The sequence below is a fragment of the Musa acuminata genome, chromosome BXJ1-10 (assembly GCF_036884655.1).
Source record: "Musa acuminata AAA Group cultivar baxijiao chromosome BXJ1-10, Cavendish_Baxijiao_AAA, whole genome shotgun sequence".
In the NCBI taxonomy this organism is placed as follows: domain Eukaryota; kingdom Viridiplantae; phylum Streptophyta; class Magnoliopsida; order Zingiberales; family Musaceae; genus Musa; species Musa acuminata.
The window spans coordinates 2,670,098-2,688,858 of record NC_088336.1 but is presented as its reverse complement, the minus strand read 5'-3'; the positions used below and the strand labels follow the sequence as shown (position 1 = coordinate 2,688,858).

General features: G+C 36.3%; 1 protein-coding gene across 1 annotated transcript; it reads left to right on the top strand.

The window, feature by feature from the left end:
* The first annotated feature begins 993 nt into the window (after positions 1 to 993).
* LOC135594864 (AT-hook motif nuclear-localized protein 17-like) lies at positions 994 to 2,401 on the top strand. The gene has a single exon (XM_065085370.1). The coding sequence runs from the start codon at positions 1,204 to 1,206 to the stop codon at positions 2,209 to 2,211; it is 1,008 nt and encodes a 335-aa protein (XP_064941442.1). The 5' UTR covers positions 994 to 1,203; the 3' UTR covers positions 2,212 to 2,401.
* Positions 2,402 to 18,761: the final 16,360 nt, after the last annotated feature.

Genomic DNA, 18,761 nt, shown 5'->3' with positions numbered 1-18,761 from the left:
TTTTTTTACTATATTATAGTGTTTTTCAAGTATTGTTGAAAAATACTATAATGCAATTGTAAAAGTACTGCAACTAGACCAGTTTACCCTATGGACCGATCCATAGAAAAAATGATAAAAAAAAAAAAGGATAAGTAGTTGGGGGTATTCTAAGGTATTAGGTAAAAAAAAAGAGAATTGTTAGAGAATTTAAAAAATGAAAGATACTTCCTGAAAAACCTAAAAGAGGGATAGTTTTCAAAAATTTACCCATAAAAATTTTAATTTCTCGTCTAAATATTTTAAAAAGCCTTGTAAAACTTCAAATAATTTATTGTGAATGAATGATAATAAAAAAGAATGAGATGTTATTCAGTTTCAGTAATAAGAAATATTGTAACAGTATAAAAAACTATAACTCAGCTAAAAAATATTATAAAAAATAATATAATTTTATTCAAAAATATTGTAATACTGGATTGATTTAGATCAAACTGGACTATTGTGGGAAATCTCTTTTTTTTAAGGCTTTTTTTGAACTTTTACCAAAGTCTGTGTAATTAGTTTGTTTCAGATTAATAAAATAAATTTCTTTTGTTTTGGGAAAGGAATTCGAGTAAATAGGTATTCAACGATTAGGTTCACATAATGAAACGGCGTTCGGACTCCACCAATTTTATTTTTTAAGCGGATCCGATAAAAGTGACGCGATATTATCTAATATAGCATGTTTATGTTTGGCGACGTAAATCGTGTCGGAATATGAAATAAAGAAACTATATCCAAAACAGATATTGTGTTGGGGAGAAGGACAGGGTGGATGCACCATCATCATCACCATCACCTTCACCTTCACCTTCACCTTCACCACTTTGCCAGCCCAGAGCGACAAGGAAAAAGATAGAAAGAAAAACCAGTGAACAAAACCCATTCAGCCTTACATCTCATGTCCCTTTCTGTTATTCCATATCTGCCCCCATATCCCACAAAGCATCCCCCCAAGAGAGCACAGGCAGCCCAAGAATGGGGGCGAGGAGCAGGAGGCTCCACTAGGCCACAACACCACCAACCTTGTCCCTTCTCTTCTCCAACCTCATCGCCTCCTCTCTCTCTCTCTCTCTCTCTCCTCACTGTAGAAGTTCAATCACAAACCAACCACTCTCCACCTTCTCTCCCTGTACCTGTTACTGGTTTCTCTGACTCCTCCATTGACTCCAATTATATATGTTCTTCGATAGCTTCTCGGAGAATAACATGAAGAACAAGAACGACGACGACAGGAGGGATGTTATCTCGCGCTTCCACCACCACTACCTTCAACAACAGCAACATCAGCAGCAGCAGAACAAGAAAGAATGCCTCTCGGATGAAGTGGACAGCGCAAGGAGCAGCGGAGAGATCCAGAAGCCGAAAACCGACGTCGAACAGAACGTGGAGAAAGCTCTAGTGGTGATCAACAGCGGCGGTGATGGAGGAGCTGGAGATGGCGCCACGGTCGAGGTGGCGAAGCGGCGAAGGGGACGCCCCCCGGGCTCCAAGAACAAGCCTAAGCCGCCCGTGGTGATCACGCAGGAAGCAGACCCGCTGGCCTCCATGCGCCCACACGTGCTCGAGATCCCCGCCGGGCACGACGTGGTCGAATCGCTTGCCCGCTTTTCGCGCCGCCGCAACCTCGGGATATGCATTCTGGCCGGCACTGGCGCTGTGGCGAACGTCTCTCTCCGCCAGCCGCACTTCGCCGGGGCACCGCCGCCCCCCAACGCCTCCGCGGCGGCCACGTCCATCGGCTTCCAAGGCCGATTCGAGATCCTGTCCATCTCCGCTTCGTTCTTCCCGCCTGCCATGGCGGCGTTCTCCACCGGGATTAGCGGCGAGATGTCGATCACCCTGGCAGGTCCGCAGGGGCAGATCGTGGGCGGGACCGTGACGGGGCCACTGATGGCGACGGGAACGGTGGTGATCGTGGCGGCGGCGTTCTCGAACCCGACCTTCCACCGGCTGCCGGTCGAGGACCTATCGATGTCGGTCTCAGTGTCCGGCGGCGTCGGTGAACCAGAGGAGCACCATCACCAGCATCAACAACAGGAGCATCGTCCGCGGCGCAACCAGGGGCCGGCGGCGACCACGATGTCAGCGCCGGAGACCTGTGGCATGTCCATCTACAGTGGTCACCTCTCGTCGGAAGTCATTTGGATGCCTACCGCCCGCCCGCCGCTTCCACCACCTTTCTAATGTTATCCTTAACCCTTGCTTATTGCTTATTCCTCTCTCTCTCTTCTTCAATCTCATGCAGACTTGTTATTGCACTGGGAAGTCTCTTTTAAGATTATTAGGTGTGTTGTGTTCTATTAGACTTTTAGTCTGTTGGGATTGCTATAGTTGCATCATTGTGTTACAAAGGAAATTGAACTTTGTTTCTCAATTCTCACCTTCAAGTAGTTGGAACTGTTGCACTTCAAACATTTGGTGCCGATGTTGATCACCTTGCAAGTACTCTTCTTTGTCTCAAAACAAACCATAATACACATAACATCACTTCGGCTTTATTGGATAGGCATTCGTTGCTTGGATATATGGCCTGCTTCAACTCTCTTAGGATTTTGGAAGACAAAAGTGGATTCTTTCTTGTGGTGTTCTCAGGCTGGATCCTGAACCGGGAACGGAGAGGAGAGTGTTGATCGGGAAACGAAGATGAATGGCTGGGGTTTCTTCTTCAGAGTGGGGTTGGCAGTGAAGGACAGCGGGCAGATACCAATTCGAACTTTTACTTTCTCTCTTTCCATAATCTCTTCTAGTCTCTCTTCTTCTATTGTCTGCAACGTTGTGTCCACGGTGCACGTCTGATGTATCTTTGGCGGAGCCTAAACGCAGGTGCATTGTACTTTTTTGTTTGGCTCTGTAGCGTGAAAGGCACTCAAAAGAAGGATAATTTTATGAATTAGAGGGCAAGAGCAATACAAAATTAAACCTCCTTTTTTGATGCGAGGCAGAGAAGCTGTACGTTGGCCATTCCTCTCAGGAAAGTAAAAGCTCTGAAGTGAAATAACACTTCCTCTTTCCTCCTGCTCTCTCTCTCTTACTTCATCTCCGTGAATGGAGTTATTGCCTGGAGCTATGCGTGTCCGATGGTGCAGTAGAAGTACGCCACACAAGCTTGTTGTGCCACACAAGCTCGATGGACTTTGTCGGTCCACAGCTATTTCTTTTAATTTAATCATAATTTATATTAGAGGATATGTGATAGCTATAAAAAGAGTTAGAAAAAGATATAGGTTTTTATGATCACGGGATTCCAAAGAAAAGAAGGAGAACAAAGTAGAAAATGAAGAGAAAGAAATAGAAAAAGATAAGGCCAACAGAGAGATATTGTTCTCAATCATCTAGTAGTACTTTCATATCAGGTTAAATCAAATTTACAGTAGATTCTTATTGTGATTACTTAGGGAGAATCAGAGAGGATTTAGATATTGTGCACAATGACGTGATCCTTGTATCCCAATTATTCTCTTGTGATTATTGTTAGGGTTTTAGGCAAGAGATTGAGATTTGTATATTATAGTGGATTATCTCTAGTTTGCCCCGTGGTTTTTTCCCTTCACATTGAAGGAGTTTTCCACGTATATCTTGGTGTTCTATTTGATTGTGATTCTATTTAATTTCGCTGCATATTATGACCTGCTAGTATTTATTCATATACAAAAGTTATTTCTCTTTATATCCCATCAACTAGTATCAGAGCAGGGTTGTGGTGATTTAATTTTTGTATTTGAACATGGAGGCCAATAATGTTTCTCGCGTGATTAGTTTAAATGAAAAAAATTAGATGATATAGAAACTAAGAATGGAAGATCTCCTATATTGCAAAAATTTGTATGGATATTTGTAGGGGGATAGTGCAAAACCCACTACTATGATAGATGATGAGTGGAAGAGGTTAGATCAAAAAGCAGGTGAGTTTATTCGATAGTGGCTTGATGATAGTGTCTTTTACCATATTTCTACTGAAAGTTCTGCATATTCTCTTTGGAAAAAAATTGGAAGGTCTCTATGAAAGAAAAACAACTGGTAACAAAGCTTTTTTTGATCAGAAAACTTGTGAACCTAAAATATAGAGAAGGTGCTTCTATTGTTGAGAATTTGAATGAAATACAGAGTATTACTAACTAGTTATCCTCTATGAAAATATCTCTTGATGATGAGTTGTAGGCATTGTTACTTCTTAGTTCATTATCAGAAAGTTGGGAGACATTGATGGTTTCTCTCAGTAATTCTACGCTAGATGGTGTTGTCACCATGAGTCAAGTAATAAATAATTTGTTGAATGAGGAGTTAAAAAGAAAGAATTCAACATCTCAGAATGATTCACAAGTACTTATCTCAGAGAATAGAGGAAGGTCAAAGTCTAAAAGTAGTTCATGCATGGGTAGGAGTAAGTCAAGATTAAGAAATATATTATTTACTATAACTGTGGTGGGAAAGGACATTACAAGAACCAATGTAAGCAACCTAAGAAAAGCAAGAAAAAGGGAAAAAAAGTAGAGTCTACAGAGTCAAAAGATAATATCACAACTATAGTGTAGGGTGGTGATTATTTGATTTTGTCTCCTTTTGGTAATATTTTTTCTTGTGTGTGTGAGGATCTTAAGTGGGTGATTGACATAGGTGCTTCTTATCATGCTATACCATAGAGGGAGTTTTTTGCTATATATAGGTCAGAAAATTTTTGTGTTGTCAAGATGAGCAATAATGGTAAGGCAGACATCATTGGCATGGATGATATCCATTTAAAGACCAACCTTGGCTACAAGTTGATACTTAAGGATGTGAGGCATGTGGTTGACTTGAGGCTGAATTTAATTTCAGTTGGAAAGTTAGATGATGAAGAATATGATAACATATTTCACAAAGGGCAATGGAAGCTCAGTAAGGGTTCTCTTATTATGGCTAGTGGAAAGAAATATCATACTTTGTACAGGTTGCAGGCTAAAGCTTATGGTGAGCAGTTCAATACTATAGATAAAGACTTCAGTATGGAGTTGTGGCATAGGCAATTGAGACACATATGCGACAAGGGACTGCAAGCTTTTTCTAAGAGAGAGGTATTACCAAACTTCAAAAGTACACATTTGAACCCTTGTATTGATTGTTTGGCTTGTAAACAACATAGAGTTTCATTTGCTAGTCTGGCTTTGTCTAGAAAAATGCATGCCTTAAACCGTGTTTATACAGATGTATGTGGTCTTTTGAGGACAAAAACTCCTGGTGGATCTGTTGATGTTTCTGATATAAGTGGTGCACTTTATTTTGTCACTTTTATATATTTTTCTAAGAAAGTTTGGGCCTATGCTTTGAAGACCAAAGATCAGGTAATTAATTTCTTCAAAGAGTTTTATGCCAGGATTGAAAGGGAGACAGAAAAGCAATTGAAATGTATAAGATTAGATAATGGTGGTGAGTACATAGGATTATTTAATGATTATTACAAGTCACATGGGATCCAACATGAGATGACAGTTCCTAGTATAACTCAACATAAGGCAATTATAGAGAGGATGAACCACACCATCATTGAAAAGATCATATGTATGCTTTCACAGGCCAAGCTACCCAAAATGTTTTGGGATGAGGCTTTAAGGCCTACAGTTGATGTGATCAACTTGTCACCATGTACAGCCCTAGATGGTGATGTTGTAGAGCATGTATGGTTAGGAAAAGATGTTTTCTATAGGCATTTGAGAGTGTTTGGTTATCATGTATTTGCACATGTTCTAGACAATGTGAGGTCCAAGCTAGATGGTAAGACTAAAGAATGTATTTTTCTTGATTACTAACATGATTAGTTTGGTTACAGGCTTTGGGATCCAAAAAAGCAGAAGGTATTCAGAAGCAAAAATCCAGTCTTCTTTGAGGATCAAACCTTTGAAGATTTGAAGAAGAAGACACCAGCCAAGACTTCTGCAGAAGGCATTAGGATCAGGTTCGACACTTGGGGGGGTGGGAGTGAATTAGTGCAGCGGTAAAAATCCCGTCTTCAAAAACTTTGTTGCGATAAAACCATTTCCGACATTGAAAATCGATTTCGGAAACTTAACTTGAAAGCATATGTAAGAGAGTAGTGGATCTAAAGAGCAAATAAGGAGGTTTGTAGTTAAGATAAATTGCACAAATAAAACGCAAATCGATTTATAGTGGTTCGGTCATCGTGACCTACATCCACTCCTCGATTCCTCTTCCGTCGAGGCCACCGGCATCCACTAATGATCTTCCTTCAATAGGCAAAGACTAACCACCTTTTACACCCCTCTTCTCCTTTTACCAGGTTTAGGAGAGAACCCTTACAAGCACTTACTCTCCTCTCTAAACAGAATTCTATGTTTAAAGCTAGAGGAGGGATCTCTCAAGTGATTTCTATAGCGTTTCTTTACTTTTAAGCTCTTTGTGCTTGTGTGCTTTAACCAGGGATGAGAGAGGTATTTATAGGCTTCAAGTTGATTTAAACTTGAAGCCTAAAACTTTCCCATCCCGGGTTCCTTGGGCATAGGCGGTACCACCACTTGCGCTGGGCGGTACCACCGCCTAGTGTCAGTTTGACACTAACACTGCCCTGGGTGGTACCACCATTTAGGTCTGGTGGTACCACCACCTAAGGGGCAGTGCTGGGTGGTACCACTGCCTAGCACCTTGCTAAGAGCGATACAACTGCCCAGACTGGCGGTACCACCGCTTGGCATCCTGCTAGTGGCGGTAAAACCGATCAAACTAGCGGTGCCACTGCCTGACACAATTCGAAGACTGTGCCACAACGGTGAGACTTCTTGGGGCACTATTTGCGCCTCTCATTGGGCCCAACACAATTCTTACATAGGCCCAACTGGCCCTTAATTGGGTTGGCCTAAATCCAAACCCAATTAAATGCTAACTATGATTCCTAAGACATTTGATAAGTTAAACAAGTCCCTATGTCTATTCTTCCAGCGAGCTTCCAACAAACTTCCGATGATCTCTCGGCAATGTTTTGGCGGACTCTCGGCAAGCTCCTGGACTTCACGATGATCTTTTTGGTGAGTTCTGATGAGCTTCTTTGGCAAGCTCCGAGACTTCTTGACTGGTTCCTCCAGAACTTTCGACGAACGTTCGAACTTTCGACGAACTCTCGAACACCCAACGTGATCTCGATCTTGACTCCAGGACTTCATTTTGCTACATGACTTACTATCGTAGTTAATCCTGCACATGTAAAACATACTTCGATCTAGACAATTAATACTAAGCATTAATCATGTTGTCCGGTCATGTCATTGGTCCCTCGACTCTTCGTCCGATTCTTCGGCACATCGTCCTCTCTTGCGGCCTATAGCCCAATTGGTCAGTTGACTCCGTAACTCTGATATCCTTAGCGCAATATCCATTCTTCTTGGCTCGATGCCCGAATCCATAGCCCGAAGCCTTCTGTTGATATTTCGACCGATCCACCGGCCTAACGTCCAATATTTTGACATATTATCCTATGGCACAACATGATTTTTCCTGTTTTAATTGTCTCATCCTGATCGAAGCATCCCGCATCACTCAAAATGTAAATTAAAATATAAACATAATTATCAATTGGTTTCATTATCAAAATACGAGATTCAACAATTTGTCCCTTTTTTATGATGACAACCAATTGATGACGGAGTTAATCTTAACTCCCGGAGTTTAAACAAACTCTCCATATCAATATGCCATATTGATAAAAACTCTTGGATTCAAAAATCCAAGCAAACATGTCATACATGTCATCATAAACTTATGCATAAACAAACATGTCATACATGTCATCATAAACTTATGCATAATATCATATTTTTCCCCCTTTGTCATCAACAAAAAAGAGAAGTTTCATTGTCAAGTGTTTGAAATATAAATTCAACTCATTGCATTAAAAACATAATATCAAGTTTTATCATTATGCAATTTGAAGCTAGAAAATTTAGCAAGTATTACATCATGCTTAGAACATTCAAGCTATCAAGTTTTAGATATGCAAGTTTTACAACATACAAGCTAGCAAATTTAAAGATGTGCAAGTTGGCATATTTACTTTTCTTTGGATAGGCAAGATAGTACTTTTGGTATGCAAATTTATAGTATACAAGCTATCAAATTTTACATATAAAAAAGTTAGCAAAATTTTACATCTTTTGAGATATGCAAGATGGACTATTTTGCCTCTTTTTGAAATGTGTAACTTGACAAACGTTGCTTCTTTTTAGATTTGCAATATAGCACTTCTTACTTCCTTTTTGAGATTAGCAAGATAGCAAGTTTGCCTCTTTTCGAATTGTGCAAGCTAGCAAATTTGCTTTCTAGCAAGTTTTGCTCCCCCTTTGTCATTGTCAAAAAGAAGGGAAGACCCTTTACGTCAACTTCTAAATCATGATAAAGGTAAATAGCATAGATAAAAATTTAATCATGAATGTCAAAATAATTATTTTATCATGAATATTTCATCATTGCATGTATCATTATCATATGTTAAAGTATTACATATATAATGTCAAATCATCATGTATATAAAATATAACATCATCATTACATGCATGATTCCAAATCATCATTCTATTAGAGAATGATAATTATTGATTTTCACATTATTTCAAAAAATCATAATGTTGCATACATCATTCCAAAACATTTCAAGCCATGCAAGCCATAAATACAAAGAAATCATGTCATGAAGGATAAGACCAATTAAATACCAAAAGACATTATTCATATAGTAAATCTCTTCTTTAAATACCAAAAAAAATTATAAGAGTACAAAGAAGAGATCTTGATTAAAAAAAATCTTAAGTAATAAATCCAAGAACCCACAAGGAAAAATCATAATTCATTAGAAAATCTTCTCTTAAGAAAATATCAAGTAGAATTGTAGGAGAACGATTAATGAAAAATCTTGATTCATAATAAATCTTAATTTATAAGTATCAAGGAATCAAAATCATGATTTGGATAAAAAATTATTCAATTTTAAATAATCAAATCAAAATTATTTTTAAGAGATTCACAAAAGTGATACAAATAGATTCATTAATCTCCTTTTTGAAAAATCGATAAAATAGATAAATTTTTCAATGAGAAATGTTTCCTCGTTTTAGTTTGTTTCTCACAAGCATACCTTTGTCTTTTTTTATGCCAAATCAAAAAATATATATCATTGTTTAAAAATGAAAGTGCAAGATTTATCATCCTAAAAATCATCAAGATCAATAAGGCATAAATTACTCAAAAAACATCATTACTTCAAATCATCATGCATAATTTTGAAATGTAAATTTATTAGGCATGATATCATCAAACATGATTTCATAAGGCATTTTTAATCAAAATCATTTTATTTATCATAAACATGCAATTTTCATGATTGTTTTTAAAATCATTGGAAAGGTAAGCATGATCCAATTTTATTTTTACATTTTCATTAAACATGCAATTCAAAAAATATTTAATTTTCTTAAACTAAATTAAAACTAAATTAAAAATAAGTCATGAGAAGCATTATGTAAATTTAAAATAAACTAAAAGCATTTTGATTACCTCAACGTCGAAAGCCGTTAAGGCATATAGTTTGCCACCTCGCCTTTGTTGATTTTCTCCTCGTCTTGGAGGAGCTCGATTCATCCTAATTTTTATTCTTCTTCTTGCGTTCAAAGTAAGTAGTTGCGTTCTTTTTGTTCTTAAATTTTTGTTTCATTAACTTTTTAAATTTCTTAGTGTGTTCAAGTTTACTATCACTTGAGCTTATGTTGGAGTGGTCTTCAAATATTCTATGTCCCAAATCTTTCCTGTTCTTTGGAAGGTTATTCTCGAGTTTCCTTTTTGCCATATTGTTCATTTCGTCGGTCATTAAAGATCCAATTAGTTTTTCGAGTGGAAGGTTGTTTAGGTTTTTAGCCTCATGTATGGCCATTATTTTAGAGTCCCAAGTTTTAGAAAGCGATCATAAAATCTTATTTACAAGTTCAAAATCCGAAAAACATTTGCCAAGAGCTTTTAAACCATTGACGATATCTGTAAAATGGGCATACATGTCAATAATGGTTTCGCTCGGCTTCATTCAAAAAAGATCGAAATCATATATTAAAAATTAATTTTTAAATCTTTAACTTTGCTAGTCCCTTCATGTGTGATTTCAAGAGTGCACCAAATATCGAAAGTCGTTTCGCAAGTAGAAACCCAATTAAACTTGTTTTTGTCTAAGGCGTAAAATAGAGCGTTCATAGCTCTAGCATTTAAAGAAAACATCTTCTTCTCCAAATCATATCAATTGTTCATTGAAAGAGAAGACATTTCTAATCCGTTTTCAACTATGTGCCATAAATCGAGATTCAATGAAAGTAAGAAAACTCTCATTCGAGTTTTCCGATAAGTGTAGTTCGTCCTATTGAAAAAGGGAGGACGAATGAGAGAGTGACCCTCTTGAAAGTCAAAAAGAACCATTTCTATTTGGGTGTTAAACTAAATTAAAAAATTATGGCTCTGATACTAATTGTTAGGATCAAGAGCGGTACTAAGGGGGGGGGGGGGGGGGGGGGGGTTGAATTAGTGCATCAGTAAAAATCATGTCTTCAGAAACTTCATTGCGATAAAACCGTTTCCGATGTTGAAAATCGATTTCGGAAACTTAACTTGAAAGCGTACGTAAGAGAATAGTGGATGTAAAGAGCAAGTAAGGAGGTTTGTAGTTAAGATAAATTTCATAAATAAAACGTAAACCGATTTATAGTGGTTTGGTCGTCGTGACCTACATCTACTCCTCCGATTCCTCTTTCGTCGAGGCCACCGACATCCACTAATGGTCTTCCTTCAATAGGTGAACCCTTACAAGCACCTTTTACACCCCTCTTCTCCTTTTACCGAGTTTAGGAGAGAACCCTTACAAGCACTCACTCTCCTCTCTAAACTGAATTCTAAGTTTAAAGCTAGAGGAGGGATATCTCAAGTGATTTCTACAGCGTTTCTTCACTTTTAAGCTATCTGTGCTTGTGTGCTTTAACCAGGGATGAGAGGGATATTTATAGGCTTCAAGTTGATTCAAACTTGGAGCCTAAAACTTTCCCATCTCGAGTTCCTCGAGCACGGGCGGTACCACCGCGTAGTGTCAGTTTGACACTGACACTGCCCTAGGCGGTACCACCGTTCAGGTTTGGCGGTACTACTTCCTGGCACCCTATCAAGGGTGGTACAACCACCCAGACTGGCGGTACCACCCCTTGGCACCCTGCTAGGGGTGGTACAACCGCCCATACTAGTGGTACCACCGCCTGACACAGTCTCAAAGGCTGTGCCATGACGGTGAGATTTCTTGGAGCACTGTTTGGGCCTCTCATTGGGACCAACATAGTTCTAACATGGCCCTAGCTAACCCCTAATTGGGTTGGCCTAAATCCAAACCCAATTACGTGCTAACTATAATTCCTAAGACATTTGCTAAGCTAAACAAGTCCCCATGTCTATTCTTCCAGCGAGCTTCCGGCAAACTTCCAATAATCTCTCGATAATGTTCCAGCAGACTCTCGGCAAGCTCCTAGATTTCACGATGATCTTCTTGGTGAGTTCTAATGAGCTTCTCTAGCAAGCTTTGAGACTTCTCGGCTAGTTCCTCCAGAACTTTCGACGAACGTCCGGATTTTCGGTGAACTCTCGAACTCCCAACGTGATCTCGATCTTGACTCCGGGACTTCATTTTGCTACATGTCTTGCTATTATAGTTAATCATATATATGTAAAACATACTTCGATCTAGATAATTAATACTAAGCATTAATCACGTTGTCCGGTCATGTCATTGGTCCCTCAACGCTTCGTCCGATTCTTCGGCGCATCGTCCTCTTTTGTGGTCGATTGCCCAATCAGCCAGTTGACTTTGCAACTCCGATATCTTTAATATAATATCCGCTCTTCTTGGCCCGATGCCCGAACTTACGGCCCAAAGCCTTCTGTCGATATGTCGACCGATCCACCGACCCGACGTCCAATATTCTAACAGGTTATCCTCCGACACAATATGATTTTTCTTGCTTTAATTGTCTCATCTTGATCGAAGCATCTTGCATCACTCAAAATGTAGATTAAAATATAAACATAATTATCAATTGGTTTCATCATTAAAATACGAGATTCAACAAAAGGATTAGCAGATTATGACCCAGTTACACCTCCAATACATCAGGGTGATGGGGGAGATCTGTAGGAAGATGGTATAGAACCTGATGTTGATTTACTTGCAGGATATGTTGAACAAGAAGAAGTTGGAGAGCAACTTCCCGCAGAACCTCAATTGAGAAGATTTTCTAGACAATGTCAACCTTTCAAAAGATACTCTACAGATGAGTATGTGATGCTTATTGATGCAGGTGAACCAGAGAGTTACTAGGAAGCATTTGAAAGTGAGTAGAAAGACAAGTGGTTAGTTGCTATGTAGGAAGAGATTGATGCTCTTTAGAAGAACCACACTTATGATTTGGTACTACTACCAAATAGAATGAAGGCATTAAAGAGCAAGTGGGTTTTTAGGTTGAAGACTCAAGAATATTATTCTCAACTAAAGTACAAAGTTAGATTGGTTGTGAAAGGCTTTAGTCAAAAGAAAGGTATTGACTTTGAAGATATTTTTTCTCCTGTTGTTAAAATGTCTTCTATTCGTGTTGCTCTTAGTATTGCTGCTAGCCAGGACTTGGAGGTTGAATAGTTAGATGTGAAGATAGCTTTCCTTCATACTGATTTGGAGGAGGAAATTTATATGGAGCAACCTGAATGCTTTAAAGTCAAATGTAAAGAGAACTTTGTTTGTAAGTTGAAGAAGAGCTTGTATGGGCTGAAGCAAGCTCTACGATAGTGGTACATAAAGTTTGATTTATTTATGATAGAAAATGAATATAAAAGAATGACTTCAGATTATTATATATGCATCAAATGGTTTGGTGAGAATTTTATTATTCTTTTATTTTATGTTGATGATATGCTTATTCTTGGAAAATATATGTCTAAAATTTATAAGTTAAAGAAGGAACTAAGTGAGTCTTTTGCAATGAAGGACATGGGGCTAGCAAAGCAAATACTAGGCATGCAGATTTTCCATGATAGAAAAACTAAGAAGATTTGGTTGTCATAGGAGAAATACATCGAGAAGGTATTGAAAAGGTTTAGTGTGAGTAATGCAAAGCCAGTTGGTTCTCCTCTTGCAGGTCACTTCAAGTTGTGCTCAGAACAGAGTTCGTCAAGTGATGTGGAGAAGGAGAAAATGTAAAAGGTTCCTTATGCTTCAGCAGTCGGAAGTTTAATGTATATAATGGTATGTATGAGACTGGACATCGTATATGTAGTTGGTGTTACTAGTAGATTTCTTGCAAATCCAAGCAAAGAGCATTGGGCAGTAGTGAAGTGGATTTATAGATATCTTAGAGGGAGCTCTAAGGTTTGTTTAAGCTTTGGAGGTGGACCACCTGTGTTGTAGGTTACACAAATGCAGATATGGCAAGAGATATAGATATAAGGAAGTCCACTTCAAGTTATGTACTTACTTTTGCTAGGGGAGCTGTGTCATGACAATCCAGATTGTAAAGGTGTATTGCTCTCTCCACCATAGAAGCAGAATATATTACTGCTATAGAGGTATGCAAAGAAATGTTATGGATAAAAGAATTCTTACAAGAATTAGGGGTGAAATAGAAAAACTATGTAGTGCATTTTGACAGTCAGAGTGCTATCTATTTGTGTAAGAACCCAATGTTTCATTCCAAGTCAAAGCATATAGATGTCAAATACCACTGGATTCGAAATGTATTTGAAAAGAAGTAATTGCAACTTCAGAAAATTCACACAGATGACAACGGAACAGACATGTTGATAAAGACCTTACTAAAAGAAAGATAGGAGATATGCCAACAGCTAGTTGATATAGCTTCATATTGAGGAGTCTTGGGACAACCTCCCTTATGAGCTGAAGGGGGAGGTTATTGGGCTGATAGCTAATATTCAACCCAAGGTGGGCTTTATTATCCCACAGCTCACTCCCTCTTAACCTAATCCTAATTTATATATTAGGGGGGTATGTGGTGGTTATAAAAAGAGGCAGAAAAAGGTAGCAACGAGACAGTTTTTGGCAGCCACGGGATTTCAAAGAAAAGGAGGAGAACAAGGCAGAAAACGAAGAAAAAGAAAGGGAAGAAGACAAGGACAACACAAAGAGACTGTTCTCAATCATCTAATAGTGCTTTTATCTCCGGTTAAATCAGATTTATAATAAATTCTTACTATGATTACTTGGGGAGAATTAGAGACGATTTATATATTGTGTATAGTGACATGATCCTTATATCTTAGTTATTCTCTTATAATTGTTGCTAGGGTTTTGGGCAAGAGATTGAGATTTATTGAGATTTATATATTCATTATTATTATAGTGGATTATCTCTAGTTTACCCCATAGTTTTTACCCTTCACATTCAAGAGATTTTTCATGTATATTTTGGTGTTCTATTTGATTTTAATTTTATTTAATTTCACTGCCAGCTAGTATTTATTCATATATAAAAATTATTTTTCTTTATATCCCAATCACTCTATTCCACTTAGAGCTGCTGCTGCCACGTGTCATTACTTCTTTGATTCAGTTGTCTTCAATTGATCTTCTTGTGGGTTTTGAAGACACTCGATTGATGGAGGAATAATTGCATGTCAACTTTATAGCTTCTGAGACAAGGTTGTCATCAATGATTGTATGGTACAGTAATTTGTCCATAATTTCAATGGTCTTCCACATGCACTAAACCTTCAGTAGTAATAAAAATGGGTTACTGCTGTAGTTTCTAGGTAATATAGATTGAAGGTAAATATGATGCTTGAGTGAGGACGAAGTGCATAACTATGTAGCAATGTGATATGATTCCGCTTTTTCACATCACAATGAACTCATTATTTTGTTACCTAAATGGCACTTCCCAATAGAACTGCCGTAGCATACCAAAGTGTGAAAAGACCACGTAAGTATATGAGACTCCCATCAATATATATATATATATATATATATATATATATATATATATACATGTATATGTATATATATATATATATATATACATGTATATGTATATATATATATATATATATACATATACATGTATATGTATATATATATATACATATACATGTATATGTATATATATATACATATATATATACATATACATGTATATGTATATATATATACATATATATATACATATACATGTATATGTATATATATATGTATATATATATACATATACATGTATATGTATATGTATATATATATATATACATATACATGTATATGTATATATATATGTATATATATATATATATATATAATTTTATCTATGTTGTCGAACTCTGATAATCTGGATCGCATATATATTTTTCAAGCTTTGTATCAAGATTTGTTCTCTGAAAGAAATTTTTTCTACTTATGCTATCATCTATTTAATAGCTTGATGTTGGGCATACAATTACCAGAAGCAAAGAATAAACCTGTGTTGTCCTGGGTTTGGCACAAACTTATTTGTTGTACTTACAGCTTTTGAAATGATATTTAACGAATTAATTTATATTTTAAAATAATTTTATTCAAGGTATGTGAAATTATATATATATATATATATATTTAAAACGAACATGTTAATTGTTCTGTCTTTCTTTTAGTCAATTTTTACGAGGTATCATTTCTACACCGGACAATAGAAGTAAAATGAAACGTTTCACATTTCTCCATTGTTGAGAGATTGTCACGTATGCTTTAATAAATTGTACTGCTTCTATAATTGCCTAATGTGTTTCTATTCTTATTTTTATATATATTAGAAATATATCTTATGATTGTACCTTACCGTGGTTCGCAAAGTACAGAACAAGATGTGACAAACCTTAGAAGCACTTGTTTGTGAAATGGAGCTGTTTAGAGTGGCATCTGACTGCCAACAAAATCCTAGAGAACTATGACTAATTTGGAAGGCTGCAGTTCAAGTTTTGACGAGGGTGAAGCTTGTTATCAGGTCGTGTGAATGAAATGTCACTCTACTGGTTGTGCTTCGTATGATGGTTAATTATATATTATTTATTATAATTAGATCATTTTAGTATTTTTTTTAAATTTTAAATTTATATTAGAATTTTTATAGTTATGAAAGTAAAATATTTAATCATATCTATTTTAACGTCATCAATTTTATCGATAAAAAATATAATACATGATAGTATTATAAAAAATGAGAGATAAAAATATAATTTTAGCATGCTTATTATATTTTTATTTATTATGTCTTAATTAAAAATTCTTAGTCAATTGTTGTGATGATGGTAGACGACGATGTTATTAGGGGTTACGAGTGGCTACTATGGTGGTTGACCTTACCAAGGCTAGGGCAATGGTTGTAATAGCGATGGAGCTTGAGTGACTTCTACGGCTTCTTGCAGAGAGATGAGGCAAAGAGGAAGAGGAGAGAGAATGACAAAAGAAGGTGAGGCAAAGAGTATCATGCCCCCAACCCGAAATCGATAATATTATAATTCAATAAACAATCCAGGATCCAAACACGCATTTGAGGCCACTAAGAAAACACTCAAGTCAAAATTCACCTATATAATCCACAATTTATAAAACCTGTGTAGTTTATAATCATACCATCATATCACTTAATGATTCACAAAATCCAAAGCCAACTCAACTAAACCCTAACCACATCATAAATCTATACAATTACAAACCCAACATGTATCACATGATTATATCATTACATAATTTAAACTTAATATTATCAAAATCCTAATATGAGAGATACTTTTCAAATATTTAAAAGATATATTTAGAGTTGTCGTTGATATTTCATTACACACAAAGGAACTTATACAACATCAAATTATCAAGTACGAAAGTTTTGCCTCGAAACCTTCTAGCTTTCTCTTGTCTCAACCCAATTTACATATTTTAACGAGTGATAAGCTATCCTGAAAAATTTATATAGCAATGAGGTGAGCATATAAAGCTCAACAAGTGACTAACATATCCATAACAAAGAGGATAGTTTTCAAAACATATCAAGGACGTATAAATATTTCAAAACATATCAAAGAACAAATATGAAATAGAAACTCAAATGACATATAGCAAAGGAGTAGGATTAGTTGGAGCATATCATTAACGTAAGTAGCATTTCGGATATGAATGGCATATGAAATGTTACAGAGTATATCAATAGCATTTGAAGCATTTCAGAATATATCAATGGCATAGGAAGCATTTCGGAGCATATCAAGGACGTATGAAATGTTTCAGAGCATATTAATAACAAATAAAATATTTTAAAATATATTAAAGAATAAATACGAAACAGAAGCTCAAACGTCGCATAACATTGCATTCATTTCATTCTTATCCAAAGCATGCATAGAAACAAAGCCAAAGCTTAGGATATCATGTCAAATAGATAGAAGGTGAAGTGAGATCTTAAATATAATCTCCCACGTCTGGGAGCATCATCCATCGACGTTTGGATGAAGCTAGAGAGGGCCAGCAGAGCATCGCGGGCTTTAAACACATACCCTTTACCATTTCTGACAAAGGTCTAGATAATCCCTTTACTATTTCTAGCAAAGGTTTAAATAATCCCTTTACCATTTTTGGCAAAGGTCCAAACAATCTCACAAACACTAGAGTATAAAAGGGTATTGTGAACAATAAGGTTAGTACATATCGAAAATATATACGGAACAATGGAATGTATGTGCCTATACGAAACATTGCGATACAAACATAAACTTTACATAATAAAATCAGGTATATAAATAATTAAAGGACAAGAGTATACAGAAATTTAAAGCAGTAATATAAAGCTCAACTAAAGTAAGGGTTTTAACTAAAATCAATTTCTAAAGATATGAAAGAAGAATAGTCGAAATCGATCAAAGCTTGATTCTGACAGAATTTGAGAGACTACTCATATAAATTATATAGATAACCAATTATACTCCATTTTATACAAAATTGATGTCATTTGAAAGATGTGCCAGTCTAGTTTTAATTAAATTAAGTTTTGTATGAATTGGAGTTTACTACAGGGAGTTACAAATAATTTTATAGCAAAATGTCTAAAAACATCTAAGTCTATTTTACTAAGTCCACAGGGTCGATGAAAATAGATGTTTTAGTTTCCAATTGTACTCCAAAAATTTCAAGTCAGGTAAACAAAGAAAGATTTTTGAGTATAGTTTCCAATAAATTATACTTTGCATGAATTTGAGTTCCCAACAGAAAGTTATAAGCAGTTAAGCAATAAGAGGTCAGAAATTACAGTCCCTCTTTTGCATAATTTGTAGGGTTAATTGAAACAGAAGTTTTGGTAGGTATTTAAACTCCAAATCATTCAATCTCAGTATCAAAATAAATATCTTTAAGTTTACTTTCAAATAAATTAGCTTTGCCTAAATTAGAGTTTAGTGCTAAAAATTAGGTCTGAAATAGTGCATAGAGGTCAAATTACCAAAAAATTATAGATTCAAGGCTTTGTATCAAAACAAAAGAAAGGTATGGTGCTATGCTGAAACCTTTTGAATTATGAAGAATTAAAATGAAAACAGAGATTATGATTTCTGTGGGATGAGGTTAGAATACTTGTCTTAAACAAATTTAAGTCCCAAAAGTATGGAATTGATGCAAAACCTCAAGCCAAAGTAAAGCTTTTTCTTCTTCTTCTTCTTCTTCTTCT